Source organism: Periophthalmus magnuspinnatus, chromosome 6 (genome assembly GCF_009829125.3).
Source record: "Periophthalmus magnuspinnatus isolate fPerMag1 chromosome 6, fPerMag1.2.pri, whole genome shotgun sequence".
NCBI classification, from domain to species: domain Eukaryota; kingdom Metazoa; phylum Chordata; class Actinopteri; order Gobiiformes; family Gobiidae; genus Periophthalmus; species Periophthalmus magnuspinnatus.
Window position 1 is genome coordinate 17,067,894 of NC_047131.1, and position 20,353 is coordinate 17,088,246.

The 20,353-nt window shown below is 38.6% G+C and overlaps 2 protein-coding genes across 3 annotated transcripts in view; one reads left to right on the forward strand and one right to left on the reverse strand.

The window, feature by feature from the left end:
- The window catches only part of glg1a (golgi glycoprotein 1a), a 61,537-nt gene extending 54,428 nt beyond the window's left edge, over positions 1 to 7,109 (forward strand). For both annotated transcript variants that reach the window (XM_033967617.2, XM_033967619.2), the window contains 4 exons: positions 919 to 1,026; positions 1,408 to 1,528; positions 1,816 to 1,922; positions 2,337 to 7,109. In XM_033967617.2, coding sequence (XP_033823508.1) covers positions 919 to 1,026; positions 1,408 to 1,528; positions 1,816 to 1,922; positions 2,337 to 2,504 — 504 coding nt within the window. In that variant the 3' untranslated portion in view covers positions 2,505 to 7,109. The remainder of the gene's footprint in view (positions 1 to 918; positions 1,027 to 1,407; positions 1,529 to 1,815; positions 1,923 to 2,336) is intronic.
- A 3,604-nt stretch (positions 7,110 to 10,713) lies between these two features.
- Positions 10,714 to 18,589, reverse strand: LOC117371829 (fibulin-7). The gene is made up of 7 exons (XM_055222671.1): positions 18,476 to 18,589; positions 16,819 to 16,978; positions 15,745 to 15,915; positions 14,370 to 14,642; positions 13,967 to 14,104; positions 13,702 to 13,837; positions 10,714 to 11,368 (listed from the first exon to the last, which is right to left on the reverse strand). The coding sequence occupies exons 1-7, from the start codon at positions 18,539 to 18,541 to the stop codon at positions 11,008 to 11,010; spliced, it is 1,305 nt and encodes a 434-aa protein (XP_055078646.1). The 5' UTR covers positions 18,542 to 18,589; the 3' UTR covers positions 10,714 to 11,007.
- Positions 18,590 to 20,353: the final 1,764 nt, after the last annotated feature.

Below are 20,353 nucleotides of genomic sequence, written 5' to 3' on the forward strand. Positions count from 1 at the left end.
GGCCACCACGTTCACCAGATATCACACCTTTGAATTTCTTTTTTTGGGGCTATGTTAAAGATATTGTGTGTCGTACAAAGATGCAGGACATTACAGAACTAAAGCAAAAGATAACTGATGCGACTGCATCTATTGATGAGGCTATGCTACAGTGAAAATGGCAAGAAATTTAGTACTGTCTTGATGTGCGTCATATGACTAATGGTGCCCATATAGAGGTGTATTAAATGAGGTAAAAAAAAAAAAAAACAGATATCTTAATCAGACTTGTTCTACTGTACTATCAATTGCCTTTGTTATACATTTCTTTTTAAATTGTGAAGAGACTTTATGGACAGAAAGGTTAAGAAAACTCCTGCACACTGTCTCACTCTTGATTCACTTTTATTCACAACTTTTCGGTCCCTCTGACCTTCCTAAGGTCAAAGTCAGAGGGACCCAAATGTACATGACTAAAAGTGAATCAAGAGTCAGACAGTGTCCGGGAGTTTTCTTAACGTTTCAGACCAAGTGCTTCTCCTCCAACGTACCTGTCGCCCAGTCAGGTGTGCAGAGTCTACACAGAAATGAGACTTTAGGGACACCCTGTGCATTTATTGCAGTAGTGAATATTTGCTATTCATATTAAGACACCAATGCAAGTGTAAAATGTATAACTTAAACTAATACGAGAATCACATGTGTTTGAGAATATACATGTGTAAATACCTAGACTACAGGGTGAGTAATTCTTTTACATAATAAAACAGCATTTTGCCATTTGCTATTTGAAACTAATTTAAATTGTGATGAATTCTGTAGTTTTTGTTTTGACAGCCATTTTCTAATTTTTCAAAAACCTTTTCAATGTAAACCTCTTAGACATAGGTGAATAAAATTGCTTATTATATATTTATCTTTGTGTGTGTGTGTTTTCAGATCTCTCGGCTTTGTCCAGAGGAGGCGGCAGCACAGGAGCAGACGGGGCAGGTGGAGGAGTGTCTCAAAGTGAATCTACTGAAGATCAAACAGGAGGGCTGTAAGAAGGTATGGCACAGGTGCAGCACAACACAGCGTGCACACAAACTGATAGCACTGGGACTACTGTTAATGATATCTACAGGCTCAGTTGCTTTTGCTCATTTCCATTTAATTGAGAAACTTTTAAAAATGACTTGGCCACAATATACTTTAAATCTTAAAAGTCTCGATTTAGCTCCATTATTTATTTTTGTTTCTTATACTTTACTAGAAATGTATTTTTAAACTGTTACTATTGGTTGTGTTTTTATTGTTTGGAAATGCGAATAATTGGCTCATCGTACAAGCTTATAGCCACATTTTTTACTCATGCTATTGACAACTTTAAAGAATGATAAACCTTGTAAAATGCGTTGTCCTGTCTTGTGTGTCCTCTCTGACTTGCAGGAGGTGCTGAACATGCTGAAGGAGAGTAAAGCAGACATCTTTGTTGACCCTGTTCTACACACAGCCTGTGCTCTGGACATCAAACATCACTGTGCTGCCATCCCACCAGGCAGGGGGCGCCGTAAGTCCACGATTCATACCACGTAACATAAACCTATACAGAAACTGTTAAAATATACTTTGTATAGAAAGAAAACTGCATATAATTATGCAAACAGTTTTTCATGAAATGGAACAATGAATATCTTGTTGAAACTAGTCTAAATAGGTTATGATGTAATGTGTCAATATACATGTAATGCATTTTTTTTACTGTGTACTTGTTATACACCTTCAAAGTGTCTGGATATTTTGATTGTATACTCATATTTTATTCAATTTAAAATGTGTGCTGTGTGTGTTTGTCAGAGATGTCGTGCCTGATGGAGGCGCTGCAGGACAAGCGCGTGCGACTGCAGCCAGAGTGTAAGAAGAGGCTCCAGGACCGCATCGACATGTGGAGCTATGCCGCTAAGGTATTAATACAATATAATTTAGTAATTTAGTACAATATCAAACATCTAAACAACCAGTTGTACAAATTTTACAAAAGTAACACAAACAAACTGATTATTGTCCTCGTAGGGAAATTTGTCCTCTACTAATTTCAATAAACTGTGTCTTACCTTACCTTAACAGTGAACAAAAACAATGCCATATTTCAGATGGAATGCTTGTTGTCTTTGAAAATTGAATGTTGTCAATCTTGTCTTGGTTTCATGTGTATAAGCCTTGTAATTGCATGCAGTGTTAAACCAGAACAGGCAAATTCTACTGTAGATTTCAAATCTGCCTTCAGTGTTATTCTTAAAAACGAAATAATTCTGAAACTCATTAATATGATATCACTCGGTCCCCATCACCTCACACCTTTTCCTCTCTTTCCTCAGGTGGCTCCGGCCGAGGGCTTCTCAGACCTGGCCATGCAGGTGATGACGTCACCGTCTAAGAACTACATCCTGACGGTAATCGGGGCGGGCGTGGCTCTGCTCTTCCTCATGGGTCTGCTGTGCGGCCGCTTCACCAAGCGAGTCACCCAGGAACTCAAGGACAGGTAGACCCCGCCCATTTGGGCTCAGGACACGCCCACCATCGCCCAAACGCCCAAATATGGACCTCCCCCTTTTTGGTTTAGCGCTCCCCTGCTGATCCATTCGAAATACTTGTGTTTGTTCTCCTTTTAACATCGCTATGGAAGGAGCCAGCGCTGAACTACATTACCCACAATCCCCCCAAACAAGTGGATAAAATCTGTCTGACTCACCCCTTCTTCCTCAAGAGCGTTCGGACACCCACTACCGCCCACATTTTTGTTTCTTTTTCTTCCAATTCTTTCCTACAAAGACGGCCGCCCATTAGATACAGTATTATTTTGGTCCTTTCTCTGCTGCTTGGGGGGGAGTGGTAATTGTGGGGATGATTTGGGAGGAAAATGGGATTTTGAAGCTGTAAAAATCTAATGTTAAAGTTTAAAAATATGGAGGTAAGGAAGTTCAGGAGCCAAGTGAAATCTGGGGCAGTGTAAATGTGTAGAAATGGGATGGGATGGTTAATGACTCCAGTATTTTAAAATGCGTGTGTGATTGCTTTGGTGAGAATGTTTGTGTGTGCGAAAAACTGTCTATTAATTTTTTCTTTACGTCCACGCTTCAATGTTTTGTTTTGTTTTTTTGGTTTTGTTTTTTGGCTCTGGATAGCTTCTTTAACTTTGGCTGATGATGTTGATGTGTGCGCGCTTGATTTTATCGCCATCGGACTGCCATGCGGGCGGTGCCAACAAACCAGCCCTCCAACCGAGCCACAAATATATAATAATTAAAGAACATCATGGAAATGAGAGCTTAGGAGACGTTTTGAAATTTGATTTTCTCCCATTTCAAATGTGTACCATGAACACACCACCAATTTGTCCCAGTTTCAGCATCTCTGGGAACTTTTTGGCAAACTAGGAAATCCCTTCAAATAATTCTGGCTGTTTTTTTGTCTCTGATTAGAAAACGCAATTCATAAAAAAGAAACTTGTAAAGAAATAAAACTATCGTAGATTATTGTGGAGATGTGAACTTTTCTGTGTAAAGATGATACTGGAATCATTGCACATTTTTCTTTCTTTCGTTCTTTTTTATATCTATAAATATATATATATATATATATATTGTTTTGTCATAGCCTTATTTATTTGTTTACTAATGATCAAAGTCATTGTTTTCTATGTTTTGAATGTTCTCTGGTTGCCTTTTGTCCAGCGAGTGGGACAGGCAGAAAGGGGGCGAGGGCAGCAGCTTTAGACCGTAAATGTAAAGGAATAGGTTACTGAACACTGGGGAAAGTGAAGGCACAAATGTACAGTCTCACAGGCACCATTGTGGCTGTTTTGGTAGATCTATAGAATTGGATCTGGACCAAGGGGATCAGCAAGGTAAGCCGGGGCTGGCCTAGGGTAGACAGAAGTAAGGCTGCCAATACATAGGCAAGAGGGTGAAGTGCCTTGCCCAAGGACACTATGGCCACATGCACTTGGTCAAAGCAGGGGTTGAAGTGACAACTCTCGGGTTAGTGGGACACTGTATATGGAAAGTCAGTAATGAGTTGCATTGACATTGAAAAATTGACCCTGTGCACAACTGTGACGTGCCAGCTTTGTTAGCGTCACTACTCCCTGTCCAATTCTTTATGGGGTTTTTTGAAAAGTTGTGCAAAAAACAACAACTTGTATAACTAGCAGTGGACAGTGAGTTGTGGGTGGATATCAATGACAACAAACCTTTATAAATAAAGTGAATAATAAATATTTCAATTTTGCCACAATCTGAAGTAATCTACGTTTAAATACATTTTAATTTTCTTTTTTCCCCCTAGACTGTGTGCCGCTCTGCCTATTTATAGAAGTATTAAATGAACCAATTATTCCTATATATGTGACATTTTGAAGACTTTTCCCATTTGAAATATATTTTGTTTTAAAATGTTAATCGCTGTGGCAACTGACCTAATTTTTGGATAAGAGTTTTCCCAATATCTGACTGGAGCCTGTATTAGCAGGTATACTCTTTTCAATTTTAGCTAGCTCTGTAAAAATTCATATTGTCACTCTCCCTTGATCCACATTGTGTTGTCACATATCCAGTAACGGCACACTGAAGTTATGATTGACACAAGAAGAGGTGCAGCCACTAACTAGCATACTTTTGTACCCCGCGTCTTTTTGTAGATCCAACTTTTTATATAGTTGATCATTAAACACATCAAGGATTGCAGGTGTTAGGATATGGTGTGGTGTTTTTAATTGTATTGGTAGTTTGGGAATGACCACTGTTGCTTTAAAAAGGATGCTTGATATCTTTGGGATGGCACACTGAATGAGTTTTAAATAGATGTATGACATTTATGGGTGTATAGGAAGGCAAGCAAATCTGACAGGACAATAATATTAGTCTATAGACGGGTTATGACTTGAATGCAGTGAGTTTATAAATACAGTACTGTGTCAATAGTATACAAATTTTGTTGTTTTTAATTTAAATAATGCAATTGACAAGAATTTAAGTATCAAGGCACTGGTCCTATCTTGCACCAATAAAGAAAATGGTGCCCAGATCTCACAAATAACAAAAAACTAGAAGACCTGATATTTGCGCTGTACTGTAGAATTCAGACGGCGTGTGGCTTAAATTGCAATTACAAAGCTGCTTGTGATGATCAAGCTTTACATCAAGCCTCAAGCCAAACAAGAGAACAGCGCCATCTTGTCTTAGTCAAGATATTGCAGCTCAAACGTGTTGTCTATAGTTTGCGGGGGGAGTTAGCTTTGCTTCTGGCACATGTTAACCAAATATCAGATGCACAACATTTCTGACGTTTTGCACAGGAACATTACACACCAAATGAAACTGTATGCATTTGGATAACTTCATTGTTGTTTAGCATTTTTATTATGCAATTTAGCTTCTCAAAACATAATGGCTAAAATGGATCTCTAAATGTAATGGTTTTGTTTTTTCAAAATTAACTTTGTTTTGTAATATGCCACGTCACCACTAGGCAGCACTAACTTCTACACACTCAATGAATTGTGTATTAGCAGTTTGTTAAAATGTATTGTCACTTGCTCCACATACTCCATATTTGGACACATGTTAAGTAAAGAAGTAATGCAAGTCCCTGATTGGTGGATTTCAGATTCTAGAATGTGATCATGTGACCTCATAATTCCAGATGGAGGACAACAGCCAGATTACATTGTACTTTGCCATGAAGTTTCTAAAAGGTAAATTCACAAATGTTGAACCTGGTCATTTCTGTTAGTGACTAGACCCCAGAACTCACAATATAACAACAAAACCCTGCATTTTAACAATATTAATTTTAGCTGCCTGCTAAAGCACTACTAAATCTCCATTAAATATTATTGGCCTATAGAATGTTGAGGTGTAATCTAAAATAAAACAGTCAGCATTGCAATTTCAAACTCCTAAACTTTAGTACTAAGCTAACCTTGGTTCGAGCTAAATACTGTTGTCGGATGCATATGTTTTCTTTTTTATTGAATTGTTGTGTCCAAATCACTTAAGATCATATTGGAAATATAATATTGTAAAATACTGTTTGCTGGCATTGGACTATGTCTATGCGCAAATTCGCTAACACTAATTTTATAGGACCCATATTAAAATGTAACTAGTTGTTTTGCATATTCATAAGCGGTTAAATTGATGTTGGTTCAAGCCTTGTTAATGTCTGCAAAACCTTATTCTGCTGCTAATTATACATTTACTAACACTTTCCCATGAGGACACTCTTTATTGCTGCTAATTAATTAGTATGACGTTTGGACAGCTTCGTACATGGATATGTTCAATAGGTAAAAACTACAAAAAAAATAATAATCCTAAAGTCATAGTAATATGCAGTAACTTTACTAGAATATATTAATTAACACAAAATTAACCACTTTATTAAAAATGAGCAGCTCGTTAGATGTTAATAAGTGGACCCTAAAATAAAGTGTGAAAATTCTAATATTTTCAGCATTTGTACTGATTTTTTGTTTAGTTTTTTAAATACGCTATTTTTTTCAATCATCTTACTTGTGCTTTCTTGTATCAAACAAACTGGTTATCAGGCCCCTCCCCTCCTGTGGGCCTGCCCCCTGTACATGTGTACTATACTGTGCATTACTGTAAACTGTTGGATCTCGTACTATTGGTTTACTCTGTACATTGAAGCTTGGTGTGACGAGTGCTGCCCTCCTGCTTGTAAATGACTCTCTCAATATGCCTTTTCTGTTTTCTAAAAGCGTGCCTACTCACCGCTGGTTCCCCATGTCTATAAGAACTACAAATGCTCCCAGAATCCTTTGCGACGTGGAGGCAGGTGACGCTGTGGCTCTATGAATGCGTGAGTGAGTGAATGAGATTTGAGTGACTGTAATGGCCACAGTTTTGGTTGCGATTTGCCACCGGTCCCTCGCTGTTGTCCAGAGCAAAACGACTTTGATGATTTTAGGTTGTGATGAAACTTTTTGTAAACTGTTTTTGTGTGTCTCATGATGCTCCAGATCATTGCATTCAATTCTCTGTCCACTTTCTGTTGTGTTTTTTTGTTCTGTACAGATGAAAAATGGACAGTTTGTTAATAATAATAAAATCTGCAAGGTTTCTAAAGCTCTTTCTCCCTCTTCTTTTGTCCTGTACCTGATTTTGAAGCATGAGTGAAGGGCATGTTTCAAAATGAACTCTGATGTTGAACCATGAACTAGAAACGATTGTCTGAGATAGCCACATGCTGTTTACTTTTTTTTTTTGTTCTTCAGGCTTTTTCACAAATGGCTGCTTTTACAATACAGCACTTGAGTAAAAACAATTCCCTAAATTACAAGAAAAGTTAGACATTGGTCCCAACATTATTTAAATTTGTTAAGCTTGTTTTGACAATGAACAATTTGAGACGAAACCTTGGATGACACCAGGACTAGACCAGGACCAAACCAATTCTATATCTGGACTAAACTGGGCCTGATGAAGTACTTTTTACAAAAAGAGCCACATTTTACAATAGTAGATTTTGTATACATACATATACATATATTATAACTATTCTAGTTATGTGTGGTTTATTTTTTAATATTTGATGAATACATGAATACTGATGCACAATTTCATTTGGTTACATTTCCTTATTTCAAGCCTATGTAACAGACGAGGTGCTATAGTGATTTTGGACCTCTCCAAATAGGTCACCTGTCACCTATCATCCCTTTGTGATGTTCTCTGAATGTATGTACAGATGAGTCACACTGAGTATGCACATTATAACTTTCCGTTTGGTCACTGTTGTAGTGGTGTAATTCAGTGAAATAACTTTTTAATTATTAAACAATAAGGTTAGTGTTTAGAAATGTAGTTTTTTGAATGTCAGTTGTATAGTATTTAAAAGTATCCATTAAGATCTACAAATGTTGAACCTGATCACTTATTTGCTGCTAGTAGAGACAAGTCAGTGATTCCATTATACTGAGCCAACCACACTAATTATAATTAGCATATTAACTGCCCATGAAAGGCCTGAGAGTTTTGCAATGTAATCTGAAAGCAGAAATTAACAAATGTAGACTTCCTTCCTCTCCCCTTCCTTAGTTTTTCACTACTAGCTAATGAATTTGTTGCCTTATAAAATTACCCAAGATTGCTTTACAAGTTTGGTCAAATAGAATTATTAAACATGAGAACCGCTAATGGTCAATCCCATGTCAACATTTGTTACAGTCGGGTCATTTAGTAGTATATAACATTTACTCAACTGCCTTTGTAGTTTTAAAGAAATAAAATTATACTTAACACAGTAGTTTATTTTTATATCTGACAGTTTAACAGTATTCTTGAGTAAAAGTTTAATTTAATCTTTCCACTGTCTACAAGTGACAAAAGTTTTATATTGACAATATGATCTAACTAAACTTTTTGACTCCTCTACCCTCCACTTCCCGTAATGCTTCTAACGTTTACTTTGCGTCCATGTGATCCGCTGCCTGTTTAAACCTGTTCCTGGTGAATTTGTGGTCTTTGGTGTGGGAACATTCTGGTCTAGATGTCCCGCCAGTCTGTGTGGTCCTTGTTTAGTCCGACTGCAGACCGGATCACAAACCAGTGTGAGATTCTTCAGTCCAAAACAAGACCTCCGCACTGCCCCTTGTTAAACTGGATTTACATGCAGTCTGTGGACTTTAGCAGAAAACAGTGGACAGCAGAGGGATAGATAGATATGTTTATTTAAATCCAGACATGAAGCCAAAAATAAGAAGTTGCATCAAATATCAAAAGTAATACAAAATAGTAGAAATACAGTAGGCCTATATGACTGCACTGGGATACGTGTATAATGCAAAAGCAGACATGATACATACACAAACTATAACCTATAACATTTCAACAAAACACTCCAAATGAAGAAAAATAAATAAAATCTTAAAGTTGCACTGCATAACTTTTTGTTTTGTCAGAAATGTTACACAATATGGTATAATATCTCCATGGAGACAAGCAGGTGATAGCATCAGGCCAACATACAGTTCAGATTTATGAAGAGGAAACCCCACTCAAAGCAAGAATGTGTGATTATCAACACATTTTTGAGCAATAAAAACACCTGGATTTGAATGAAGACTAAGTAGAGAAGTTAATGCCATACTGTGAAACATTCCAGACAAAGCAGGTGGCTGTCCATCAACCAGAGAAGTCACTCAGTGTACCTTTAAATAATAATTAAGATGCACATAAATACTGTAAAAATATCAGATTCAAATTAAAAAAACAAAAAAAGTATTATATATTCTTGGGATAAATAAAACTGTATAGACTGTAAATAACCAATACAAGCCCAAACAGTGGTCCGACACACAGCTAATTACAAAATATTTTAACTCATTTATTTTTAAGATATTAAGACAGTAATTGTGTATTTCAAATATAAAACTCTTAAGTGTTGACTCAAAACACTCTAAATAAGCCAAAAACCATTCTCATCATTCTCTAACATTTTCTCCCAGAGCCTTCCTCACCTCCTCAGAGTCTGCCTCAGAGTCTGACCCTGTGTTTAGTACTGCTTCAGAGGTCAGGGGTCAAAGGTCAGTGTCAGCCTGGTGCTAGACAACATCACTGTTCTTCTCTCGCAGATCACTGCTGTTTCTCTGTACATGCATTAAACCGCACACACACAGTCATTCATATCAAGGGTCCATGTTAGAGATCTACATTTTACACTGAAATGCAATTTTACACAAATGTGCCTTTTCACTAGGTACCTTTTGTTTACAAAATTCTTCTTATTTTGCCTTTTTCAGCTAAAAAGTATGCCGTAACAACACTGCTTGAGTCACTAGTGCACGTATAACCACCATCTTAGATTTTTGGAGAGCTCAAGGAAATGGGGGAAAAGAAAAGAACAAAAAATACAATTAACTGCGATATAAATATCACAATATAATCGTGAAAACTTCTGTTTGAAAAAGCTGAGATGCATTTAAAAGCAAAACTAAGTGATTTTGACTCACAGCATAAAAGTAAATAATAAAGGGTGACTTTTGTGCCACATTAACATGACTTTTTCCATTCAGAAAGTTAGATTTCACAAAGCTGCTCACATATTTGAGCAATGCTGATCTGATACAGTGTGACTGAAGTTGGATATGTATTTTACTACTTTATTGTGAAACCTATTAAAAATGTTCCAAAAATTGTACTTCCCTATAATTTAGTATTTAAATGAACCTGTTGAGGCTGTATAGATATATACTGTACCATCATTGAGGAATAGAAATCTTTTGTGATTCATGTTTTAAAAGCTACTGCACTACTCTACTATATTCTTAACCATAGGGCTGGGGTCTATGATACCCCAATGCCCCCGGTGGCTTTGCTTTAGGTTTGAATAGATTTTGAATGGATTAAAGCAGTAATTTGACTCATTGCACATCCCTATTGTACTGCACACAAAACATGATTAAAATTAGGGCTGTAGAATATATCTAAAAAATTTCAGAGTATTAGCTGACACAATAATCGATATCGGAAGAAAATAAATATATCTCAATACAATGTTTACAATTGTACAGTTTTTTCCAAGTAAAACTGTGAAAAAAGCAGTTTTTGTTAAAGATTTTTCTTATTTGGTCTTGTGGCTTAGTCAGTGTTAAGTTTTTATTTTGACACTAGTAAAATAAATGCATGTACTTTTAAAAAAATATACTAAAATTTAACTTGATTTAAATATGTCAATAATATCATTATCACCATACAAAAGTTATCGAATATCGCATCTTCTTCTCATATCGTGCAGCCCTGATCAAAATGTCTTCCAAACGTTACTATCCTCCTCCCCTAAAAGTCATATGGCGACAGAGTGACTTTGGTGAGGTACCGTGGTTTGAATTGATTTGAAATAGATTAGGGCAGTAATTGTAACCACCAAATACATTTAAATTTAAACTGATTGCACATCCCTTCCTTACTGCACACAAAAGATGCTTAAAATGCCCTCCAGACGTTACTACCCTCCTCCCTTTCTCTAAAACTCATATGGCGACACAAACAGCGTGACTTTGGTGAGGTACCGTCCCAGCAGCTCACTCCTCTCCAGCTCGCTCATCTCCACCTCGGCCTCCAGAGTGGCAGGCCCCGAGATTGGCTGAACCAGGAGCAGCGTGCCCGTCTGCCTGCCAGATCTCTGCACGCTGAAGTGGCCCCGCCCCCTGCCCCCACCCAGGCCGAACCTCAGCGTGTCACCCAGCACCCGCGCCGCAGACACCCGGAACAGCACCCGCGGGGCCGAAAGGTTGGACACCAGAGACAGGAAGTGGAAGGAGATGGAGGAAGGGGCCTGGGAGCATGCTTTGTCCCCAAACATGCATGGGTTCCTCTCACAGCGCCTGAGAAAAAGAGCAGAGCGTTTGGGTTGTTAGAATTATAAATGTTATTATGTAATCATTAGTATTTTGGTTATTCTTCTTTTAGCAAGAAAATCTACAAGTGACAAAAGCTTTATGTTGACAATATTAAATGATTGAACAGTAAATGATCCATACAGTTACACTTACAATTACACTTATTTGCAGGTTTGGATCATTAGTTTGTCTTTTTACTTAAGAAAATAATTTTAGTTTCAACAGTATTCTCGCTTGCACAATTTTTTTGGCTTCTCTACCCACCTCTGCTAACTTCACAATGACTTTTTCATTTCAGTAATAAGTCATCCTAGTACCACCGTGTAACACGTCTAACTGGAGCTTAAACTAGAGCTCATATATACCACCAATTACGCCTGTTCCCCATTTTGGAAAACACCTATTTAGATCCGACAATATATGTTTAAACTATTTATACCCATGAAATAAACTAGGGTGGATCATGTAGGAGAAAATTTGAATGTTTTATAAATTAAAACTTGGTCATAATGAAGAGCTATCTATTTAAGCTATGTGAATGACTAACTGCTTGACTGTAAAAATGTAATATTTCTTCTCAGTCTTAAAAAAAAAAAAATCACCCAAAGCTTGATTTCATAAAGTTGGCCACATATTTGAGCAATGTTATTCTGATCTGAGGCAGTGTGACTGAAGGTTAAATGGTGGTATTTAACCTTTTTTTTTTTAACGCTTTCTTCATGTTATAATGTTGTTCCCTCATCAAAACCATGCCTGAAGAGGTTTAAGATGTCATCATGTTTGAGCATTTTAGCAATCTCTCCCTATTTCCACCCTCCTTAAGGTTAGTTGTAAGATTCTGTGCAATGCTCAGCCCACAAGTCTATGTCATCCATACTTCCGCAGGGCAATTCTCCATAAACATACATAAAACATGATACAAAACTGTACACAGCAACTTGACAAACCTGATGCGATGTGCAGAACTTCAAAAGCAGCACTAGACTGAAAACGCACCTCTTCCCCTTGGCATTTAATACTAGCAAGACAGAATATCTTGGCGTTTTATTGTTTTATTGTTCTTTGTCTATGTATCGTATTATCAATCGTATTATTTGTTTTTATGGACTTTTTATGTGAAGCACTTTGGGCAGCTGAAGTTGTATTTAATTGTGCTATATCAATAAAACTGAACTGAACAGAAAAATAAAAGTGAAAATTTTAAAACATGGTAATACGTTGTTTTTGCCAAATACAACATTTTCAAAGCAATAAAAGGTAACAGGGTGATCTAAATTTGTTATGCGTTAGCAGTTAATACCCCATAGAAGTAAAATACCCCCTGTTTAAGAACAAGCGCCCAACTATGCTTTGTTAGACGGAATAGTGGGTGATCTGTCTTGTTTAAGGACACAGCAATGCTACTCTCACAACAACATTACTAAAAGATTATATTTACACTTTTGTTTTGACAGACAATTGTTTTCTAATGAAATATAAATACTAATTTCATTATGTCACTGCCATATCCTAACACCACAGAGAATAAATCAAACTGCTCCTTTGGTCCCTGTTACAATTGAACAACTCAGGGATGACGTTTAAAACCAACCCTCATTGTCCCATACTGGCCCAGTTTGAACCTGGGATGTCCCATAATGATGGGTGCAGAGTGGAGAGGAGGTGCACCCTATTGTTTTTGGGTCCCCTCCTCTGGGCCTCTGAAACTCACATTTACACAATGTTTTTTAGAGACAGTGGGTCATTCAAGGCTGGTCTATTGTCATGTTTTGTAAATGTGCACCCTTCTGCCTCGTCTGCAGTTTCATTGTGCATCTAAAATGGCAGCTCTTTGTTAATCCTAGAGCTGTATAATAGACATCCTGCCGTACTGGCTGCTGGCCTGTGCAAGGAGACAAGTTTGAAGTGTTGTTATCATGTCATGTTTTAGCTACAGTAGAATGGACTGAGAGGCCCTGAGTAGAGAAATCAGGATATGTGTGCGTTTGTGTGTTGTCGGTATGTATGTAAGTATTTCTATGAGATGTTTGATTTGTCATTTTACATTTATAACATATACTTTAACAGATTTTCTTAAATGAGTCAAAGCAAAATTGGAGATCAAACAGAACTCCTTTCAGACAGAGTCATGCAGGGTGAGTAAGCTACTTCTGGAGCCTGATCTATCACAGCCTGGGGTTAACTGCACACAATTATAGGGAGACTGCCCGACCAGGCAATCATTCAGAATAGAACCTCAGCGAAAACACCTGTCTGCACTTTCATACGTGAGGTCTTGATGTAGGCTGTAGCACCTGTCTGAACCTGTCTGCACTTACATAGATGAGGTCTTGATGTAGGTGGCATTCTTCATGTTGGGACACTCCACTTTGACGCACTGGAACCCTCCATAGGTGTTCACACAGACCTGCTCCGCGGTGCAGTTGTGCATCCGGGTTTCACACTCATCAATGTCTGCGCAAAGAGAGAGAGACTGTTACAGGTCTGTTCTCCAATTATGTAATTAACAATAACCATTTTATAACACTGATTCTGTAACTCCATAAAATAGTAATAGTAACAGTAAAAGGCGTGTGCTCTGACCTGAGCAGCTGCGTCCGTCTGCAGACAAGTCATATCCACGGGGACAGTAGCAGTGGAAGCTCCCGGGAGTGTTAACACACTGATGGACACAGAGGCGCCCAGGCTGGCCCAGGGGGAACAACAGGCATTCATCTATGTCTGTGGAGAAGAAAATATAAGAAAATATAAGACTTAACTAAATGTAAAAGTAAGATACATAAATTAACTTTGCGTTAGGGGTAAGCTTTCCGACTACCACCAGACTACCAACAGGACTATAACAGATCTAAACTACAACTACACCACACATTCATTAGATTCATAACTGTGGTACCAATGGACAAATGAATCCATTACGCAACTCCAGCATCACTGAATACACTTTTACATTCTACAATAACATATCTACAAGCGTGCTCCTTACCTGTACAAATATTATTGTCCCGGCCCGAAATGGTGAACCCCACATCACAGGTGCAGCGTGTGGAGCCCAAAAAGTGAGTGCAGTGAGATGGGCGAACAGAGGAGGGTGCTGGTGAGGTGGAGGAGGACAGGAGAGTTGAAGGGGAAGCCACAGATGATGAAGACGATGATGAGGAAGACTTTGAAGATGCAGAGAGAGCGGCCGACATGGGCAGAGATGAAGAGGAGGCCCCAGAAGACAAGAACAGGAGGGAGGGAGAGCTGGAGTTGAAGCCTGTGAAGAAAATAATGAGTTTAATTTCTATTAGAGTCTGTTCTGAAATGTAAAATCAAATAAAAGTACAGTTACTTCAAAAATATTTATACAACTGAAAAGAGTGTAGTTTTATGAACAATAAAGTTAAAAAAGAAAACATCTTACAGCTTACAACTTAGATGCAAAGACCTGTTCCTTTTAGCTCTTCTAAAATGCACAAAACCTCTATTTATTTTTGATAGAAATGTAGTAGCCCGAGAGTTGAAGAGAATAGGCACAATAGCAGAGGTCTAATGCAGGAGTTTATTGACCATCAGTGCGGGACCCAGCACCCAGAAACATGAACCCTCAAGACATTATGACAGTGGTCATTCTAGTCTAGTGCTGTCCAGTCTGTCTATGCTTCCATTGTAGGGAGTATTATACCTCTGATGATGCAGGCTAAGATAATAGGGACTGAGCTGGCATTGAGAGTCCTCAGTACAGCACAGAAATGAGATTTCTCTAACACTTACATGATGGTTCTATATCATGCAAAATTGAATCTTGTGAGCTTTAAGCCATGTTAAAATGTTTTTACCTCATCAAAACCATAGCCGAAGATGTGTTTTATTTCATTGACACATGTTTGAGTAATCCTGCATATTTAGGCTGTCTGCATCTCCAAAGATAAAAATGCTCTGTTTCACCTTGTGATGATAACAGCTACCTTTTACATAGGATATTCCAGCTCGGATGGTGCTACGTGGTCCTTGGATGACAACACTAAAGAAGAAACTGGCTGGCACAAACAATTCCCTCCAATCAGAGATATTGTATGATGAGAACCATGTGGAAACAACTGCCTGTGACAATCCCAGACTATTGTTTCTACTGTCATAATTCAACATCAGAATGTAAGAAGCACAGGCGTCTTGAAGAGTCTGAAACATGTTCTTCACACATGGTTTAAAATCTGGGCCTTTAATTACCATTTTGGTTGTGTGCTGTATTTGATGATCCTCATAATTAAATTTTTATTATAATTTTATACAAAAAACATTTAGTCGTGTTATTCAACCTTACCTGGCCCAGTCTATGTTCTTCCCACCCAGTTCCCTAATGTTTTAACTCGACTTACGTTGGCACATTGGCTGCTGCCCGCTCCACTTGAGGCTCTCCTGGCAGACCCTGGTGCGGGGTCCGATCAGCTCATACCCAGGTTTACAGATGAAGTGCACCTCATGGCCCACCTCAAACACCCGGCCCAGCCTGCGCCCATGAGTGGGGGGGTCGGGCTTAGGGCACGTCACTGCAGGACACAAGACAGAGGCATCATGGTAATGCATATGTTCCATGGTTAATTAAAAATACACCTTATGAATTCAGTATTCAGGTTTTAAGATGCAGTGGCCATCTGTATGTGACCATGTTTGAATGTTACCACGGGCTCCAAGTGGCCGTGAGTATTCTGTATAATTAAAAGTAGCTCAGACAAAGCCGACCGCGAGCCTTTCCCTTAATAACTAAATAGTTATTGCATGAACACGCAGTCTTGCACGTACAGCCTTCAAAAGCAGTGACTCCAATGGCACAGAAGAGCTTGTTTATCACACTGCAGCAGCACCGGTCAGACACAAGAGTGTGGACTGGGAAGAGTTCAGCAAAGACTGCTGTACATTCTAACACAGATGATAAAGCAAAACATGCACAGATTTGAATTTATATATCTTTATAGAACAAAAATGGCAATGTAATATTACATGAGTCTGGTTTCTGGAGTCATCTGAATGGAGTGCATTCGCACATGCACAAACACCACATTGAAATTGGGACTAAACTGGAACTAAACTAAGACTAAATTTTGAATTAAACCTGGATAAGTCCAGGGCTTAGTCCAGATTCAGTCCAGGGCCAAACCAGGACTGGAACCATACGAATTCTACATCAGAATTAAACTCGGCTCAAATCGGAACCAAACACTGAAAAGTGTGAATGCAGTGGGTCCTAAGCAAACAGTGAGACCACATTGTCAATCAGCAAAGTGGCTCTCCCGCAATCATTTTATTAACTGTTTTATTAGAACTTTTGTGTGGCCTTTTGAAATATATTTAAAATTAGGTTTTGATTTGTACAGCAGGTATTCTACTAGACATAGGAGCATTAGTGACCACGATGACAGCTGTAATATTTCACATAATATCCTGTAGCTCACAGTTCTTCCCAGCTCTGAAGAAGGCCATGGTACTGTTGTGCAGAGCGTTGAGCTTTTTCCTGAGGGCTTTCAGACCCTCCTGGTACGAGGCCTCCTGCACCGCCAGCATCTTCTGCACCTGACGCAACGAGTTCAGCAAGTCCTGGGTCGACGAGCACTCCTGATGACACAGGGCCAACGAACCATTTAGTTTGATTTACTTTTACATTTTTATATGAACTGCTAAACTAATACAAGAATCCCATGCATTTCAGAACATGTTATAAAACTGTACATTAAATAACTGCTCCAATTTTGCTAAATTAAAATATAATTCTTTTTCCACTGAAATTGAATGAAAGGCGCAGCCCCTTTGCTGGATTTACCCCACTGGCCTGAGATAACCTCCAGCCTCTACATGTGGTGGCACTACACTATGAATGATGCCAATACAATGTGCCCATTTTAGATCCGCCTGAGTCTGCCTCAGAAACAAACACAGAGAGAGAAAGATAGATAGAGAGGAGAGGGAGAGAGAGAAAGGTGGTTGATATTGGCTGAACATTAGAGCAGTGTTAAACGAGGCAGACATAATGATGGGTCGTTCTGGTCCACTCCACTCTGAGCTGGTAGTTTAGGGAGAGCTTTGAACATAATTTTAAGGGAAAGTTTCATATTTGTGGTGGTAAATTGATTCTTTTTTGCATTTAGTAAAATAAATATTGGTATGTAGATAGACAGCATTCCCAGGATCACATTTTATACTGCTTATCGTTTAAAGATGCATTATGTAACCTTTCTGAGTAGTTCTTGCTTTGCTTAGTTCCACAGTATAACATTAAGCATATCTATCTCGCACTATTACAGGTGTTTTCATTGCTCAAAATACCTTTGAAAACATGTATTTTAGCTGTAAGTGGGCTCACCCCTCCACAGATCTGACCTGTAACTTGGCCTGGCAGCATCACCTACTTCTCTCCATAATGATGGACCTCCAGCAGATATAGAATTTGTAAAATCTGCCAGAATTTTCAGTTAAATGCAGGTGTTTTGACGTGGTTTATGCTTCATATCTCTGTAGAGTGTAGAGTCGATCCACTTGAAACAAAAACTATCACAAAGTTCAATGTCTTTTGTATGTGATATGAACTTCTGCTGTGAACTTTCGGTGATTTATTCTGGATGTAATACCTGAAATCAATTTAGCGAGCCGTAGATAAGGTACTATACAGCTTAAAACATGGCCTCACATTACCCTAAAGCTCTTCACACCTCCATAGTGTCCATAGTGTTCAGACTTACAGACTCCACTCTTCTTATTGACACTTTTACCAATTTTATACCATGAATTCACAGATACCAACCAGTTTGGAAAATAGTAGGCTTTTACTAAAGGTTCAATATGCAACTGTTTTCAGATGGAGGGTCTGCCATGGGCTTGACTCTATGGAGACGTTAAACCTTTGGCTGACGCATGTATATGGAGGCGAACAGGTCAGCACCACCTGGCCAAATTACAAGTAAGATCTGTGGAGAGGCGACAAAATAAAATAAAAATAAATAAATGGTAGCTTTAGGCGTGCTGTGGAACACCCTAAGCAGGTGACGGATCCTCCACCATAAAAGCTGTATAGTGCTTACCTTATTGACAAGTCATGTTGCCTAAATATGAAATTACCTGAGCCATGACAGTCGACATATGATGAAGACAAAGGACCAGAAAAAACGTGCAGACGATCTTCATTTTTGCTTAATCCTCCTGTAAACTATCTCTCCAGCGAACCTCTCCAGTTTGCTCTCTCTTCTGGCCCACACTGAACCATCCCCTGGCCGCTCGCGTCTTTTCGAGCGCACTTGCCAAATTTCTTCCTTCCTCTCCTGCTCCTCCTCTCCTGCTCCTCCTCTCTCCTCCTTTCTTTTCTTGTTCTTTGTCCCGCATCTCGAAATAAACTTTCACTTTTTCAGCCGTCAGCATTGCCACAAATAACTCGTGCAAATTAAAAGTCAGCTGCCAACAAACCGTGCGTCTTCTAATCAGGGCGAACAAAGCCGTGGACATTTTGAAATCCCATCGCTCCAAACGAGTCCTGGAATGCATCTCGAGATTCAATTATACAGTGGAGGTAAACTACTAGCTTTGGAAACCAGCGCCATCATGTTGTGGTAAAAAGTCGTGAGGCCCCTTAAATGACAGGGCAGCCGGCGTTTCCCCCGCGATCTCCCCGGATCACCTCCAACCCGCCTGTGCAACTGTGTCAAGGAAGCCGCAAAGTTATGTGAGTGCATGTCTAGCTACAGGTTTTGGTGTTTTTTATTAATTATTAGGTAGTTTAGTGGGGTAATACTCGTGATAAATCATAATTTTACACCAGTCCAGTGGAAGTTTGTGCAGAAAATAGGTTGAAAAGTAAAGAAAGCACAATTGAGGCCTTAAACAATCTGATGGCATAGAGAAGTTTGACAATTCCATCTATAAATCAGATGCATTTTTCGGGCAAGGAACTAATTTTTCTCACGGAATAAACACTGTAACTTTGGAGGAATCAGCCTGTTTGTCTCCATGGCGAAGCTAAAGTGCTCCAAAGTATGGCATTAAACCTATATACTTTCATGGAAACAAGCAGGACATAGTATCAAGCTAAGTCATAGGTCACATCTGTGGAGAGGTGAGTCTGCAGTAAGAATTTGTGTTTTTCAAGGTATTTCTTTCAGCAATCGAATATGACTTTAATGCCATACTTTGGAACATTAGAGGCCAAGCAATAACATCTCCATGAAGACAAGCAGGTTGAAGACTTCCCATCAAAAAAGTAAAGACGAGGTTTGACCCTTGTTTACTGTATTGAAGTATAGAGGTAACAGTTAAATTACCTCCTTTTATATCACATCTGCTCCTATATCCAACCACTAAAGTAACTTTTTAAACTTCACTCGAGTAAATTCTAGCTTGTCATATGCATCCTGAGGCCTGTAGGATTATATAAGGCAGGGTAATGGTAGAGTATAAACTATATAGGAATGTTACAGCTGTGTTAAAGAGAAAAAAAAAAGAGAGGATTACAGAGACATTTTATTTTAGATAGGCCTGAGTCAAGGGTTTCCTCAGAATTGCAATGGGGTAATATGTATGTATGTAAGCTGTAAAACATAAGTCACAAACTACGGTATTCTCTAACTATTCATTTCAGATCCATAAAACATGAAAACCACGCTCTCAAAAACTGTTTTTCATCAAGTGTGAAACAAATTGTCACTTTTGGCACTAAAGCGGAGGAATTATCCAAGTGGTAATCAAGCCTAATATTTGTGGTAGATCTTATTGTCCTCCCTCAGGCTGTACAATTTCATATCACCATATAATGTGAAGGACAGACTACTGAAAGAACTTGTCAAAGATCCTCAGACTGGGTTTGATTTAAGACAAAACATCAAACATTAATCTTTAAACGCAGACACACATGGACATAGGCATCGCTTTAGTTAAAGGGGCACTATGTAACTTTTCTGATAGTACGGGGTCTGTCACCTGCTTGTCTCCATAGAGATTTTATTGCTT

Coding starts and splice junctions, on each gene's coding strand:
- LOC117371829 (XM_055222671.1), bottom strand. CDS start 18,541: ATGAAGATCGTCTGCACGTTTTTTCTGGTCCTTTGTCTTCATCATATG. Junction 14,643..15,744: donor GCAGCAGCCAATGTGCCAAC/GTAAGTCGAGTT, acceptor TTTTCTTCACAG/GCTTCAACTCCAGCTCTCCC. Junction 11,369..13,701: donor TACATCAAGACCTCATCTAT/GTAAGTGCAGAC, acceptor TCTTTTTCTCAG/GCGCTGTGAGAGGAACCCAT.